General features: G+C 54.7%; 1 protein-coding gene across 5 annotated transcripts in view; it reads left to right on the forward strand.

The window, feature by feature from the left end:
* The window catches only part of NOS1 (nitric oxide synthase 1), a gene marked incomplete at its 3' end in the record, with an annotated part of 42,339 nt that extends 31,033 nt beyond the window's left edge, over nucleotides 1–11,306 (forward strand). For 2 of the 5 annotated variants that reach the window (XM_083874262.1, XM_083874263.1), the window contains exons 16-28: nucleotides 445–561; nucleotides 1,355–1,529; nucleotides 2,349–2,487; nucleotides 3,134–3,212; nucleotides 3,672–3,865; nucleotides 4,364–4,533; nucleotides 5,290–5,500; nucleotides 6,636–6,723; nucleotides 7,001–7,122; nucleotides 7,599–7,747; nucleotides 8,332–8,526; nucleotides 10,235–10,353; nucleotides 11,187–11,306. In XM_083874262.1, the coding sequence (XP_083730388.1) occupies nucleotides 445–561; nucleotides 1,355–1,529; nucleotides 2,349–2,487; nucleotides 3,134–3,212; nucleotides 3,672–3,865; nucleotides 4,364–4,533; nucleotides 5,290–5,500; nucleotides 6,636–6,723; nucleotides 7,001–7,122; nucleotides 7,599–7,747; nucleotides 8,332–8,526; nucleotides 10,235–10,353; nucleotides 11,187–11,202 (1,774 nt within the window). Of the gene's footprint in view, nucleotides 1–444; nucleotides 562–1,354; nucleotides 1,530–2,348; nucleotides 2,488–3,133; nucleotides 3,213–3,671; nucleotides 3,866–4,363; nucleotides 4,534–5,289; nucleotides 5,501–6,635; nucleotides 6,724–7,000; nucleotides 7,123–7,598; nucleotides 7,748–8,331; nucleotides 8,536–10,234; nucleotides 10,358–11,186 lie in introns of those variants that run through there. The other 3 variants (XM_083874264.1, XM_083874265.1, XM_083874266.1) reach the window with 2 other exon arrangements.
* Nucleotides 11,307–15,951: the final 4,645 nt, after the last annotated feature.

Raw genomic sequence — 15,951 nt, forward strand, 5'->3', positions numbered from 1 at the left:
GTCAGATTTTTTTTTTCTCTGCTCCCCTTCCCCCTCCTCATCCCTTCTTCTGTCACTTAGTTTTTTTCAATTTCCCACTTCCTATGACTGAAACAACCCTCAGAATACCTCTTCAGACACACACCCGACCTTGTGTGCTGCCAGGGAAGGACAGGTAAAGCCAAAGGTCCTGGCAGCTCTGCGTCACTGGGGACAATGTGGTGGCCAGCACTGTGGGAGGTGACAAGGACCTGATGGAGCATTCCTGCTCCAGCTCGGGGATGCAGAGGGGTTGCCGTGGCTTTATTCCCATAGGGAGCACATTCCCACAGGGCCTGCTCATGGAATGGTGCCCCCTGAGCTCTGCTCTGGTGTCCTCCACGCTTGGGTCCCCTCTGGGCACAAAGCCAGGTGAGAGGCACACAGGTGACCCCGGTGTGACCCCGGTGCTGTGGCTGTTCACAGGAGCTACAAGGTCCGGTTCAACAGCGTCTCCTCCTACTCGGACGCGCGGAAATCCTCCACTGATGGCCCCGACTCCAGGGACAACTTTGAGAGCACGGGGCCCCTGGCAAACGTCAGGTAAAGGGGACAGGGAGGGAGGGGACACAGGTTTTGTGTTCGGACTCAAATGTTTATTAATTCTTATCTATAGCACAGTCTCACAAGTTGTGAGCTCTAGCTAACAAGGTAGAACATGGCTCTGTCTCCATCTCTTTCCAAGGTCTTTTAAGCACTAATTGTCCAATAACAAGATGACACCTAAATTATTTTTACTTCTAACCCAATAACCAACTACCCGTGGCCCACAGCGCAGAATTTTTCACCCCGTTACAAGCTACCACCCAAACCCATGAAGAGCAAGGTGAAAAAGAAGGACTTAGCCTATGCCCTAAATCCTCCATCTTGCTTTATATATATATATATTACTATATACTAATATATTACTATACACTATATATTACTATATACTATACATTACTAGATACTATATCTATATACTATATACTATAATCTTAAATTCTAAATTTTGCACCCAGTGACATCACACACTATTATTCAAACTCCACACCCACAATCCCAGTGCCATCACTCAGTTTTGGAAGGCTATCCCACAGCCTCAGGTCAGATGTAGTGTTTACTTGAGGGTCAGTGCCTGCCAGGACAGAAAGCCTGGAATTCTCAGCCGCCAGGGTTCCAACAGGAGGAACACAGCAGGGCAGACCTCGTCACTCCCACCTCACCCTGAGGTGTTTTGGTGATGTGCAGACCCCTCCAGGCTGCTGTGGGTGGTGGTGGGGCAGGAGGGGATGTGCCAGAGCCTGTGCCAGCGTCCCTCCAGCTGAGCAGCCACAGCTGAGCCATCTCTGCCCAGGTTCTCCGTGTTTGGGCTGGGCTCCCGGGCCTATCCCCACTTCTGCGCCTTCGCCCGTGCCGTGGACACGCTCCTGGAGGAGCTGGGGGGAGAGAGGATCCTCCGCATGGGAGAGGGGGATGAGCTCTGTGGCCAGGAGGAATCCTTCAGGACCTGGGCCAAGAAGGTCTTCAAGGTAACCTGGTGCTGCCCTGGTGCTGCAAGGGGGAGCAGGGGGGAGGAGGACAGAGGGTAGAGCTGGATCTGAGCCTGCCCTGCCCTGGGACACTCTGGTGCCACCCCAGCCCGTATCAGTGTGGCAGGATGGTGAAATGCTGCTCCCTTCTCGAGGTGTGTCCTCCAGAAACCACTCAGAGCAGGCCACAGGAGCAGCCATTTCAGGTCTATGCACACACACACCCCTCAGCAGAGGAAAGACAGGAAGGGTCTCCTGTATGATATGTCCCAGCAGGGTTTATTTCAGCATGCTGAAGGGATCAGGGACTGAAGACCCAAACCATGTGCTGTGCACAGGCTTAAGTGTGGGGTCAGGAGCTAATGGGGGACAGGGGTGTACAAAGGGAGGGCAAGGGGCAGCAAACCTATTGGGGGGATGAGGGATGAGCAATTGGAGTGGGCAGGGTCAGCTAGCAATCCAAGGTAAATGGACAGTAGTTCTGCAAGACACCATGAGGGAAGTCTCCTCTTTCAGTCTAGGCAGGAAAAACTCTACAGTAAATCTTTCCAGGGCAAAGCCTGGAAGTTTCCCTGAGAGGATTTTTAGGGTTCCCACCCCAGCTCACAACAAAGAGGGTGGAGCTGACACTCTGGTTCATGCTGACCACCAAAAAGTCACCGATGTGTTGAATTCCTGCGCCATCCCAAATATCTGGGAAGGAGAGCACCCCGAGGGCTGCCCTTGGCCCCTGATACTGCACTGCTGGGGGCTCTTTCTGCACGTGAGGTGGGCTAAGCCGGGGTCAGGGAGGTGCCTGAGGGCCTGGGTGTGCTGCAGGCAGCCTGTGACGTGTTCTGCGTGGGGGACGACGTCAACATCGAGAAGGCCAACAACTCCCTCATCAGCAACGACCGCAGCTGGAAGAGGAGCAAGTTCCGCCTGACCTACGTGGCCGAGGCCCCGGAGCTCACACAAGGTACAGACAGACTCACCCAGGGGGCTCTGACTGTGGGGCACATGGGGAAGGCACAGGGAAAAGGGGCCAACCCCGTTTTTTTTGTCTCCGTTAAACTCCCAGCATTTCAGCCCTGCCTTTCCCCCCATCCCATGCCCAAGGAACAGCCTGGGACAGTCCCAGGCCCCTCTGGCTGATCCCTGTCCATGTCTGTAACAGAGATGTTTGGACATGATCTGCCCTCCCCCCTCCTGACCCCATTTTTTGAAGCGAGGAGCTGGAAACTTGGGATCTTTCCAAGCTCATTTTGTCCAGCCCTGCTCCACCAAGCAAAGGCAGGCCCAGCCCACGGACACCTGGCCCCTCAGCACGGCTCCTGCAGCTCTGCACCGCTCAGCTCTTCCCAAATCCCGGCACTCTCCTGAAGCCAGGTGGCCCTGGCAGCGAGAGGAGCCTGTGGGCGAGGCCCTCAGTCTCATGGGGGTGGTTTTGGAGACCTCCTCTCACTGAATTAACCTGTTTCGTTCAGCCTTGGGCTGAGGAGGGAGGTCAAACCCCCCCTGTGGTCAGCTCTGGTCTGAGGGGTTGAACCCACAATGATCCTACAAAAGCCAGCAGCCTTGGCCATGCTCTGCTGAATCCCTTCCCTGGCTCTTTTCCTCCTCAGGACTTTACAGCATCCACAAAAAACGTGTCTATGCAGCCCGGCTCCTCACACGGCAGAACCTGCAGAGCCCCAAGTCCAGGTAGGAGATGTTCTGGGGGCTGAATGCACACCTGGGGCACCCAAAACTGCTACACACAGCCCCTGAGCCCTGGATGTCCATGGAATCCACCTTTGTGCAAACTATGAGTAAGGCTGGAGGCCAGTGGAGGGTGTTCCTGCCCTCCACACACCATGAAATTCCTGCTGGCATCTCCCTCAGCCCACAGGGCGGGGAGCTGGCTGGAGTGACAGCAAAGGAAGGACAAAAATGTTGAGTGAGAGGTTAAATTTTTTTTTCCCCTTTTAAAAAAACCCTGAGATTGAGTCAGGGTGTGCTGCAGTGTCCCTTCTCCCTGCTGTGACCTCGGTGACATGGCCACCACAGCTTGGATGTGCCACCACTGCTGCCCAGGGCTCAGACACTCCCTGAAGCATCCCCCAAAGATCCCTGAAGGATCCCCCCAAACACTTTTCCCTGCTTTTCCTCCTTCCCCCACAGCCGGCTGACGATTTTCCTGCGCCTGCACACCAACGGGCACCAGGAGCTCCAGTACCTGCCTGGGGACCACCTGGGGGTGTTCCCAGGGAACCACGAGGACCTGGTCAATGCCCTCATAGACAGGCTCGAGGATGCCCCTCCAACCAACCAGGTGGTGAAGGTGGAGCTGCTGGAGGAGAGGAGCACGGCTCTAGGTAACCAGGGAGTGCAGGTGGCCTCTCGGCCTCTTTCCCAAGCTCCTGAAGTTCTTGTAGCTCCTCAGGGAGGTGGGTGGCCCCAGGAAAATTATTTTCATCTCCCTGCTGTGTTTGCCTGGATTGGGAGTGCCTCCTTCATCCCTGCTCTGCTCAGAGCCATTGCTCATCTGCACTTGGAATGTGGAGCGAGGATTTGTTTGAAGGGCGAGCAGGGCTCTCGGGAAGATATTTCCTTATTCCATGGAAAAATTGAAGGTGTTTACATTCCCTTAGAGGGGGCAGTGTCTAGGACTGGGAAGAAGAGTTAAGGGATCTTGAGGGGCCATCCCAACACCGTATCTCAGGTTTAAGTCTGATTCCCTACTGCATGCATGGTGTAACTGGAGATGGAAAACCCTAATCCAGTGTCTCAGAGGGGAATAAAACCCAGGATTTGCCCCCCTTGGCTGCGCTGCTCAGCTGATCCCAGGCTTGTGCTGGATCCCCTCCTGGCAGGTGTCATCAGCAACTGGACAGACGAGAACCGTGTCCCACCCTGCACCATCTTCCAGGCCTTCAAGTACTACCTGGACATCACCACCCCTCCCACCCCACTGCTGCTGCAGCAGTTCGCTCTGCTGGCCACCAGTGACAAGGAGAAGAAACGTCTGCAGGTCCTTAGCAAGGTAAAGAGCCTGAGCCCCAGGTTCTGCTAGGCCCTGGGAGAATCACAGCCCAGCCAGGGCATTTTCATCCCACGCTGTGCCTAGGCTGAGTCTCTACCCTGAGCAGGGCTCAGGGTGCCCTCAGTGCCACCACTCCAGCTTTCCCACGTGTATTGGTGTTTTGCATAAATGGGACAGGACCACTGGGAGAGTTCCTTGAGCTTTATTGGAGGATAAATAACAGGTTGAGACAATTGAAAGATGGCAACAGCTCATATCTGCCAGCAGCAGCCAAAGATTTCTTTGTTACAGGGCATTTTAAAGGTTTTCCAGCCAATAGCACATTGCTAAAACTCACAGACAATTGTTCTACCAATCACTAAAAGCACAAACACACCTGCTTCAAACAATGCTTGCTTGGATGTTTTCCACTAACAATATACAATATTACATTATTAAGCTTAAAACCTTCTACTATCTTGCTAAGCATATTTTTCTGCAGTTGTAACATCTATCCTAGCCAAACCTAAAACTCAAACTATTGTTTCATGTCCTTGCTTGTTGTACTATTGTAACTTTTCCTACTGTCAAGCTTTTCAGCTGCAGCTAATTCCAAGTTCTTCTGCTCTCTCTGTTTCTGGGGCCTGCTCTCACAGCTTTCTGAAAGCCTTCCTACCTTTAGTATTTCCAACAGCTATGGACCTGCTGGGATATCACTTAAGGCACCTGGAAAAGTGGATCCTGCAGCTCTCTCCCCCCTCCCTCTCTCTTCCCCAGGGCTTGCAGGAGTACGAGGAGTGGAAGTGGTCCAAGAACCCCACGATCGTGGAGGTGCTGGAGGAGTTCCCCTCGGTGCAGATGCCCTCCACGCTGCTGCTCACCCAGCTGCCCCTCCTGCAGCCTCGCTACTACTCCATCAGCTCGTCCCCGGAGATGTACCCGGGGGAGGTGCACCTCACCGTGGCCGTGGTGTCCTACCGCACCCGAGGTACCGGGGCTGCCCTCGGGGGCTCTGGGGAAAGGCAGCAGCAGCAGCAGCAGCAGCACAGGGGCAGCCCCACCACATCTCTGGCAGGGACATGTTCCTTTAAAGCCTCTCTCCCTGCTGCCTTGGTGGTGGTGCCTTGGGGAGGCTGACCTGAAACAGACACTGGACAGAGCTAGAGAATAAAATAGGGATTCATTGAGAGGCCTTCAGGATACACCTTGGGCAGGACAAGAGCCTGGCCAGGGCTACACCAAAGGTGGACCCAAAACGGTCACAAAAAATGGCTGAGCAGTCACGAGGTCTCATGCTTTGATAAGTTCTGGTCCATTTGCATATTGGGGTTTAATAGTCCAATTCCAGCTTCAGGTTGTGAGGTCCCATCCTTCTTGTTCCTCCCTTCAGCCACCCTTGTCTGTGCTTTTGGACCTGAAATTTGTACTCATTGTCCTTGGTCCTTGGCAGGAAAAGGATTAGTTTTGTCTCCCTATTCTGTAACAGGAGCTTACCAGCACTTTATATGAGGCTCAGAACTGCACCCCTGGGCAGCACAGAATCTGAAATACATGAAAGCTGGAACTTAAGGCATCAGCAAGAGTAGGTTCCCCCAAAGCACAGCGCTGCTGTCCCATGCCATGGAGAGTGGCAGTGACACAGAGGTGACACTTCTGGGGCAGGTACATAGTCCAGGCTCCATGTAGGATTCTGTTTGCCCACCCCGAAATCCACATTCCCAGTAGCCAAACTTCTGTAGCAGTGCCAGCACTGATGTGTCCAAGCAGAGTCCTGGTGTAGATAGAGACAGCCCTGGAGCTCTGCAGGACACAGAGAGGACAGTGGAGCTGCCATGAAGGTTTGTGTCTGGGAGCATCACCATGCTGCTCCTGCCAAAAAGGTCTGAAGGAGAGCTGGGTGCTCCCTGAGGATTGTGGAGGTCCAGCTATGCCAGGTCTGGGTCCTGGGTAGCTCCAGAGAGGGATCCAAGGACCAAACTCTGCCAAGTCCATGGAGAATGGATGCTGAGGTGGGAAATGTTCCAGGGAGGTGTCCATGCAGGATGTAGCAGGAGGCATTTAGGAAGAAAACAGAGTCGTTAGGTGATGCACAAACCTCCTTCCCTCCCTCCCTCCCTTCCCAGATGGAGAGGGGCCAATCCACCACGGAGTCTGCTCCTCGTGGCTCAGTCGGATCCAGACGGATGAAGTGGTGCCCTGCTTTGTCCGAGGGTGAGTGACCCACACCAGGCCAGGCCTGAGGAAGAGGCAGTGAGACCCCTCACAGGATGAGCTCTCTGCCCTTGATTGTTGTCACAGTGGCAGAGAACAGGGCTGGGTTTGTGAGCAAATGGTTCCCCTTTGAGAGAAATTCTGCACAAAAATGTCACATCCTGGCATTTCACCTCGTTGTCTACCCGTCCCTCTCCGGGAGGTGTCTCAGCTGGCTGTGGGCACAGGGGAGGGGGAACACCCTGCTTGTTTGTAACGGGATCTCTGCTGTGTGCAGTGCCCCTGGGTTCCACCTGCCCCAGGACCCGCAGGTGCCCTGCATCCTCATCGGGCCCGGCACCGGCATCGCCCCCTTCCGCAGCTTCTGGCAGCAGCGGCTCTTCGACATCCAGCACAAAGGTGGGGCCGTTTTCTTCCTCACACCAAACAGATCTGGGGTGGGGCCGTCCTCTTCCTCACCTCGCACAGATCTGGGGCGGGGGCATCCCCTCCCTCGTCTTGAACGGATTTGGGGTGGGGCTGTCCTCTTCCTCACCTGGAACACATTTGGGGTGGGACTGTGCTCTTCCTCACCTTGAACAGAATTTGGGTGGGGCCGTCCTCTTCCTCACCTCGCACAGATTTGCTGTGGGGCTGTCCCATTCCTCACCTCGCACAGATTTGCTGTGGGGCTGTCCCATTCCTCACCTCGCACAGATTTGCGGTGGGGCTGTCCCGTTCCTCACCTCACAGAGCCATTGGGACCCCCGGGCTGAGGTGCAGGATGAGGGTCCCACCGTGGCAGGCTGTCCAGCAGATCCGCGGGCAGTCTGGAGGGGGGTGGCCCGTGGCAGGCGGTGGCCCGGGGCTGAGCGCTGTCCCCGGGCTGTCCCCAGGGCTGAAGCCGTGTCCCATGGTGCTGGTGTTCGGCTGCCGGCAGTCCAGGATCGATCACATCTACAAGGAGGAGACGCTCTTTGCCAAAGCCCAGGGGGTCTTCAGAGAGCTCTACACGGCCTATTCCCGGGAGCCCGACAAACCAAAGGTGGGACACGCCGGTTCCTTGGCCAGGGGTCACTCCTCCCTGGGGCACCCAAATGGGCGGGATTGTCCCTTCCCGGTGGCCACCGTTCCCAGGGCGTGTCCCCATCCCAGCGCCGGCTGGAATGTGTGCCCGGGCTGCTCCGGCAGACAGGCAGGTGGGAGAGGAAAGGGCAAGAAAGGAAAGGGCAGGAAAGAGAAAAGGAATGGAAAAATGAAAGGAAAAAGGAAAGGAAAAAGGAAAGGGGCAGGGCAGGAAAGGGAAAGGGAAAAGGAAAGGAAAGGGAAAAGGAAAGGAAAGGAAAAGGGTCACCCAGTGGGGTGGCCCAGAGCCAGTGCAATACCTGCTCCAAATTCCCACCGGGACCTGAAGAGGCCTGGCACTGACAGATGTGGTGCAGGTGTGCCCGTGCAAGAGCAGAACGATGCTTTGCTGCTGTCCCCGTCTGGTTTCTGTCACTGTGGGCGCTGCAAGGCACAGCTGTGACCCCCAAAGAGGAGGGGACACCCCTCATTGCCACCCCCAGGGCAGGACAGGGCTGAGAAACCAAAGCTAACCCCAACTCCCTCCTCCTCCTCGCCCCTCAGAAATACGTGCAGGACGTGTTACAGGAGCAGCTGGCCCAGACCGTGTTCAAAGCACTGAAGGAGCAGGGAGGCCACATCTACGTGTGCGGGGACGTCACCATGGCCGGGGACGTCCTGAAGGCCGTGCAGAGCATCGTGAGGCAGCAGGGCCGGCTGTCGGCAGAGGAGGCAGGAGCCTTCCTCAGCAAACTGCGGGTGAGTCGTGTCCACCTGTGCCACGGGGATGGGGGTTCACGGGAAGCCAGAAACGAAGCACTGAGATCTTCTTCTGGGATCTCAAAAAAAAAAAATACTTGAGGGTTAAGAATCAGCGGTGGGTCCTCTCGTATGGAAAGTGTAAGGATGAATTAAAAAGAGCTTAATTAGAGAAATGTACGGCGTAGCTAGAAAATAAAAATGAGGTCTCAAAATGGCTCAGAGGAAATCACACAAAAGTTGACAAAGCGTATAAAAAGCTGGCAGGGATTTAACAGACTATGTTTGAGATAAAAACGAGGTAGGACTCAGGCTTTTGTCCAGCTGATAAAGTCTCTCTCTCACGTGATCAGCCTTTTGATCTTTTTGCGGTTGCTCCTTTACCAGATTTTTAAGGGCACTCAGCTTTTTCTCTGATAACTCTTTATTGAGTTTAACAGCAGAGAATTACCATCGATGTCAAACTGAGGATGACAAAACCTCATAAAATGTTTCCCTTTCTGACATCAAGGGCGGATAGTGACTTAGTAGATGTTGTAGATGACTTAGTTTGTGTTGCTGTTGTAGCTTTCCACAGTTCAAACAAACCCCTTTTGGCAGAGTCCACCTGCTCAGCTGCAAGAGGTTTTTCAATGACTTTTGTTTGTGCCTCAAGGACCTTTCCAGGTTTCTCTCCCAGCTTTTCTCCCACCTGCGTGTGCCACCACGGCCACCTCCAGCCACGGGCACTGCACCTGCTGCCTCCACCACGGGGGCTGCACCCAGGGAGGCTCGGCAGAGTGACAGTCCCAAGGTTTCTGTGTGCAGGGAGGTCACTTGGCTCCTGGGAGGAGCATGCCCAGCACCAGTGCCAGCGCTTTTGGGCACCCCTGGCAGGGCTTGTTCTCCCTGCAATGCCCCTCCATCAAAAAATGAGTTTATCTGTCGCTAGACACACAAAGAACCACACTCATCCATCGAGTTGTGAGATGAGAAAGAAAGAGAAAGTTTATTATTGTTTGGGGTTTAAATAGGGTTTGGAATTTGATCAGGGACTGGGGGACGAGAGTAACACCTCTCTGACCCCAGTGGTCAACTGAGAAGTCCATCAATTTGTCCTTCCCCCTGAAAAGAATGTATTATTTACCAAACATCAGTCTTCGTTTTTCATACAATTCATAAGAAAGCTCCAGTCCAAAAATGAAAACATCAGAAGGCTGAAAAATCAGAGCATTTATCAGGGCATTTTGTGAGTCCCCACTCCAAATCCCCCTGTCTGTGTGCCCCATGCCAGGCACAGGTGATGCAGCTGGAGCTTAAATGAGCTCAGTTTGGGACACAGGCCCACAGATGGATGCTGGAACAGCTCTGCTTCTCCCCAGGAAGAAAACACAGCATGATTCCCATGGGATTTCTCTGTCTGAACCATGCCCTCACCTCCATCCCAAGGGAGCCCAGAGGCTGTGGTTGTCCACAGGCTGGCATTGGGCTGCTGTGCCCCTGCCAGCCAGGGATTCCCAGCAGCTGAGGGGGTCTAAAGGGTGGAACAGCTGCACTGTGCCTGGGGGTGTGACCTTGGGAAGGTCATTCCCTCCCCTCTGTCCCACTCCTGACAGACCTCAAATCCTCTCCTGTGCCTTTGGTGCCTCCCCACCACGCAGGGCCCTGCTGGGGCCGACACCAACCCTCTACAAACCCCATCTTTCCCCTCTGCCACCCTGTCTCCCAGGATGACAGCCGGTACCACGAGGATATTTTTGGAGTCACCCTGCGCACGTACGAGGTGACAAACCGCCTTAGATCCGAGTCCATCGCGTTCATCGAGGAGAGCAAAAAAGACACGGATGAGTGAGTCAACACAGTTATTTTAACCCCTGCAGCCACCTCCTGGGCTGGGGAAGGGTGGGGAAGGGATGGCAAAGGAAGCTTTGACTTTTGTGCACACCTCAGAGCAGAGGCTGAGGAAGGCACTGGATTTTTGCTCCGGAAGCCTGGCAGTGCCTCTGGAATAGCTGTCGCCTCTCTAGGATAAATCCCCCCAGCTTCCCAATTCATTGCAATGATGTGCTCATACCTGACAATCCCATCCAAAGGAAAATGGTCCTGCCTGCTGCCTGCTTCCAGGCTGGAAAAACCCACAGGAAGGGGTGACTCTTCCCAGCTGCAGGGGAGCCTGGCTGGCTCCAGGTGTTCAGCTCTCCATGCCCCTTCAGGAAAGATCCAGAGATTTTTCTCCCTGCTGTTTCAAAAACAACCAGGATTCAGGGAAAGAAAAAAAATCTTGACATTTGCTGTGTTTGTTTCTGCTTTACCAAGTCCTGCCATTTGCTCAGCCTGGTCGTGGTAGGATTTTCCCTGGCTGAGCAGAAGGATTATTTAGGATAAAGGCTGGGCAGCTGCATGGATCTTGCTCCTTGTAAGAGCTGGCCCTTGGTAGCTTGGGCTGAAACCCTTTCCCCGTGTAGTGCCTGGAGTGGGTTTCCCCACATTCCTGAGGTTTGGAAGGAACTTTTCTCCAAGGAATCACATACTCTGTCAGAGTGCCTCAGTTTCCCACCTTCCTGCCCACCTCACCCAGCTCTGTAAACTCCTGCCCACAACATGGCAAGTCCAGGTGGGGATGATCCCGGTGCTCCTCACTGCTCCCTCTAAGGCCAGTCTTTCTCCCCTTTCCCTTGCAGGGTTTTCTGCTCCTAACTGGACCCTTCGCCCCCAGGGGATGCCAAACCAGTCCCAGCACCTGCTGCCCCCTCCAGCTGGAGGGCACTGGGTTTTGTATTTCACGGACACGGTGGCTCCTTTTCCACGGGGAACTGCCCATGGAAAGCGCTCTATCTCTCGTCCTGTTGTTGTGTCCTGATGATGATGATGATGATGACTTTTATTTCCTTTTCTTCCCCTTTCTCTTGCTCTTGTCCTGTGGCCATTTCTTTTCACTTCCTTCCCTTTCCCTGGATTTCCCCACTGGAGTTCGATGGCTTTATAACCTGCAGTGGCTCTTTTCAGAATTCCACATTTCCCCTCCTTTCCCATGAGGGCATTTTGCAGCTGCATGAAATCACCACCTTTTGTGATCATTTTTGGGTGTTTCTGGGGGTGAGCAGAGGTAGCAGGGGCTGGGCAATAGTGAGGTCTTGTTGCTTGTCCAGAGCTGGGGGTTGTTCCTGCCAGGCTCCCTCTTTCCCCAGCTTGGGGCTTGGCTGAATCCTTGTGTTTTCATGGCTTTCCTTTGGATTGGGACAAACCTGGGCATATGCCTGAGGCTGGGGGCAGATGATGTGCAATTCCCTTGTGCCCACGGATTTTATTCATCCCCAAGCAGCCTGGGTACAGCTGTGTGGTTTTTGATCTGATTTATGTGTGATTTATTCCTGATTTATTCCTTCTAAATGGGCCCTGCACTTTCTCTTTTCCTGCTCTCTTTCCCTGCTCCCTGTGAGCCTCTCCTTTTGCTCCATCCCAGCTTTTGCTGGCATGGAAGTCCTCCTACAAGCTCTGAACACACAGGCTGATGTGCAGGCCAAGGAAAAGCTCCTGGCAGTGATGTTTCCAGAGGGTTTTACAGGGAATATCTGATCTGCAGCCACGATGCCAGCAGGACACACTGAGGGCCTGGCTGCACCCAGAGCTCTGCATGCTCTGATCCCTCTCCCAGGTGAGCCTGGAAAGGATGTGAGACAGAAGCAGTTCCCAGCTGCCAGAGGCACCAAAGGCAGCACTTGGAGGGGGATGGAGGCTCCAGGTCTTTGGGGAGGATGTGCCAACAGAGGAATTGTGAAATCCCAGAGCCACCAGCTCCTAGCACATCTCATGAGCACTCCTGGGACAGCAGACCCCAGCCCTGTCCACCTTTTAGGGAGCGGAAAGTGCCACCACGGAGCCACCTGCCTGCCAAGAGAGACACGTGTGGCATTTCGGGGGTGAGCCAGGGCCCTCAGTGCCACCTGCCCGTGGCATGAGCTGTCTCAGCCAGGACACCTCATGTGAGAAGGGAGGTGAGATCAGCTGCAAAGGTGCTGGGCTCTGACACACTCACACCTCAGCCCTGCTGCAAGAACCTGGCCCCAAAAGCAATTTGTTAACACAACCACAGAAAGGTTGGAGAAAACAGAAATTCTCTAACAGATAAAAGCTGTCTGCAAGGGAAAGCAAATGTGACCTTGTGTGTCCTTCCTTCTGCTGCACCCTGAAGAATCACAGAATATTCTGAATTGGAAAGGACCTACAAGGATCAACTCCTGAGTGAATGGCCCATCCAGGGATTGAACCTCAGTGTTTTCAGAACCAGGCTCTGCCCAACTGAGCCAGTCCCAGGTTGTCCTCCCTCACTGCCATCACAGGGACAGCAGGATGTGACTGCAGGGATACAGGGTTGGCATCTTGAGGTGGCAGCTGCTGATCCTCCCCTCCTGCCCTGCTCTGCCCAGCTGAGCACCAGAACTGGTGACAGGGATTGTCCAGGGGCTTTCACAGGGCTGAGATCACCTGCCCTGAGCTAAAGGCAGCACAGAAAGAGCTGCAGGAGGTTTGCTGCTCTCCCAGCCCACGGAACAAGCCCCACTGGCTTCCCTGGCTCAGGCTGTGCTGTTATTGCCACTCTCAGCCAGGATCCCCTGCCCTCTCCTGCCACGTTTCCATGGGCTGTGGCACCTTCTGCACCTTCGACTCCCCGAATCCCTGAAGCATCTCCAGCCCAAAATCCAGGAGCACAAGGGCTCCAGGCACCGGGAGAATTCGAGCTGCAGGTCTGCCGGTGCAGCTGAGCATCCAACACGGGATAAAACGAATAAATGCTGCCACAGTGTGGCCAGAGCTGAGCTGGGCTGGGCTGGCACACAGGGCCGGCTGTGTGGCACTGCCTCGGGACTCGGTGACCTGCAGGGGAAAGCTGCAGAGCACGGAGGAAAGGGCAGTCCACCCCTGTGGGCTGTGCCCCAATCCCAGGGCAGGCAGTGGGATGGAGGAGCTGGGACCCTTGGGCTTGGGATGTGTGAGTTTGGGAGAGGTCCTGTGTGGGAGGAAACTCCCTGGCTGCAGAGAGGGGAAACACACAGCAAGCTTGGCCTGAGCCCCACCCTGTGGCTGCAGAAACAAAGCTGAATTCAGAAAGAAAATCAGACTCATCCTCTTCTTCTGGGAAATTGTGGCCCCGGCTTTGTGCTCTGGTCCTCCTTTAGAAGAAGGGGTGATGCAACATGATGATGAGAAGGAGGTAATGCCCAAAAAAACATCTCTTAGTCCTCTTCCCAGCTCACACCATGGTGCTGGCAAGTTTTTCCCTCCTGTCCTGCTCCTGCCTGCTCTACTGTACCATCTCCCATCTGGAGCCCGTGCCTGAGTTGGATTATCTTGCTTTTCATGCATCCCAAAGCTTGTCACCTCTGTCCCCCCTCCCAGCTGAGCTGCAGCAGGGCAGCACAGCCCTGCCTGTGGGGTCTGGGCTGGGCAGGCACACAGAGCTCAGCAAACACCCTGTGCCTGAGCCCTGCCCAGCCCTGGGCAAGGGAAATGCTGGATTAAGGCTCCTTGCCTGGACCTGGAGCAGAAATCCCCTCCCTGCCATGATGATCCACGGAGTTAAAGACCCCCAGGACTCTGAGCTGCCTCTGCTCCCACAGCCTGGGTGGGACTGCTGGCTCCTCACTGAGAATTTGGATTCACTGTTTGCTGTTGAGTCAGCCTCAGACGTCTGAACTGCTCCCCTTCATCCCCTCCACCTGCAGGGGCTTCGCACTCCCCTCGAGCTTCATTTTCTCCCATAGCAACAGGGGAAGGACACTTGTGGATGTGCTTTATGATTCCTGAGATGTGGCTTTTCCAGCCTGGCCTCTGCTCATCTCACTGTGGCATTTCTGACGTGCAGGTGCAGCCACAAAATCTCTGCTATAGACACAGAGTGAGGTGGGCTCTGCCCCAGCCCTGGAGCTGCTCCAGGGGTCACACACAGAGGGGTCTCTGGGTCGCAAAACTGTCCCCTCTGTGTGCCTGCTGCCCACCCCTCTTGTGCTGCACCTGAGGGACACCCAGCCTGGCCAGTGTCCCAGTTGCTCTCCTGAGGATCTCCACCACCCCAATTTTGAGCAGCTCTGCTCCTTTTCACTCTCCAGGTGTTAAAGAGACTCTTCTCGGAACGGGAGGTTTGATTTTTCAAGATTTACAAAATGGGGTTTTTTTGCTAGGATTTTACTTTGTAGGTCTTTCAAGCATCTGCAGAGAGTCATTGTATGGATTTGAAAACCCAGGGGGAAAGGTTTGGGTGTTTTCCAACCTGCTGTGTCCAGCAGGAAAAATCAGTCAGTGCACGGGAAACCAGAGCTGTGTTGTTGGTGATTTCTGAGGTTTCATCTCCTGGGAAGGACTGCCTGGGAGTTTGATGTTCTGTTTATGAGAGACAATGGCAAAACAATGGGACAATGGCAAAACAACGGGACATCTGCCACCAGCAGTGGCCTCACAGAGCTGTCACCTCCACACCGTGGCCTGAGCTCCTTGCTGGAGAGGAACTGGGCCAGTCACACCCCAACTGGCCAGAGAATGGGACCTGACTCCGGGCTGTCCATGCTCCCTGTCCCCTCTGTGCCTGTGTGTCCCCAGGGGGGAGCAGGGATGTGACATGTCTGTGCGTGGCCAGCAGTGCTGCAGGTGTGTCCTGGGCCAGGAGCCAGCCCTGCAGGGGAGCCCGTGGGGACAGAGGGGACAATGAGCCCGTGCCCAGCCTGTGGCTGCTCCTTTCCCCTCACCCCATCCCGGGTGTTTCCCTCTGGAGATCCCGCCCTTCCCAGCCCTGCCCGGCTGGAGGAGCAGGTGCTGGGATGGGCAGGGGCTCACAGTGCCTTGTGCAGGGAGGGGAGCACAGCACTGCTCCTGCCCGCTGGCTCCGTTTCCTGGGGCTGGGGAAATTCCCCCTGGGATAACTGGGAGTGAGCTCAGCCCCATCTCCCCGGGGTGGGGTTCACAGGGGGATGGAGGTGGGGAGAGGTCACAGAGTGGGTACAAGCTGGGGCTGTGAACTCTCCCACGTCCTGGAGACCCCGTCCTGATTAAACTGCAGGGGAGGAGGGCGTGTTTGTGCTCAAAGCCTCAAGGACTTGCACCAAGCCCAAGCCAAAGCTACTGCCTCCTGACTTCTGATCACTGAAGCCATTCCATTGCCCTCTGAGGGTTCCCACCATTATTTTGGAAGGATAATTTTATGCTCCAAACTAAATTCTGTTCCTGCTTTCACCGGGGACTAGTTCTCAGCTTCAGAATTGCTCTGATAACTCTGCAATTGCTTTGATAGTTCCAGAGGGGAGCACAGTCCCTTCACAGAACAGATGGAGACACATTTTCAGGACCATTCAACTTTGCTGTAACTCCGTGTTTGTTATAACAATTCCTTCTGCCGTAACGGGGAGAGCAACATTTGGCCAGTGCTCTTGAAAACCTGTAATCCTGAACTTGGAT

Source organism: Zosterops lateralis (assembly GCF_965231275.1).
Source record: "Zosterops lateralis genome assembly, chromosome: 17".
In the NCBI taxonomy this organism is placed as follows: domain Eukaryota; kingdom Metazoa; phylum Chordata; class Aves; order Passeriformes; family Zosteropidae; genus Zosterops; species Zosterops lateralis.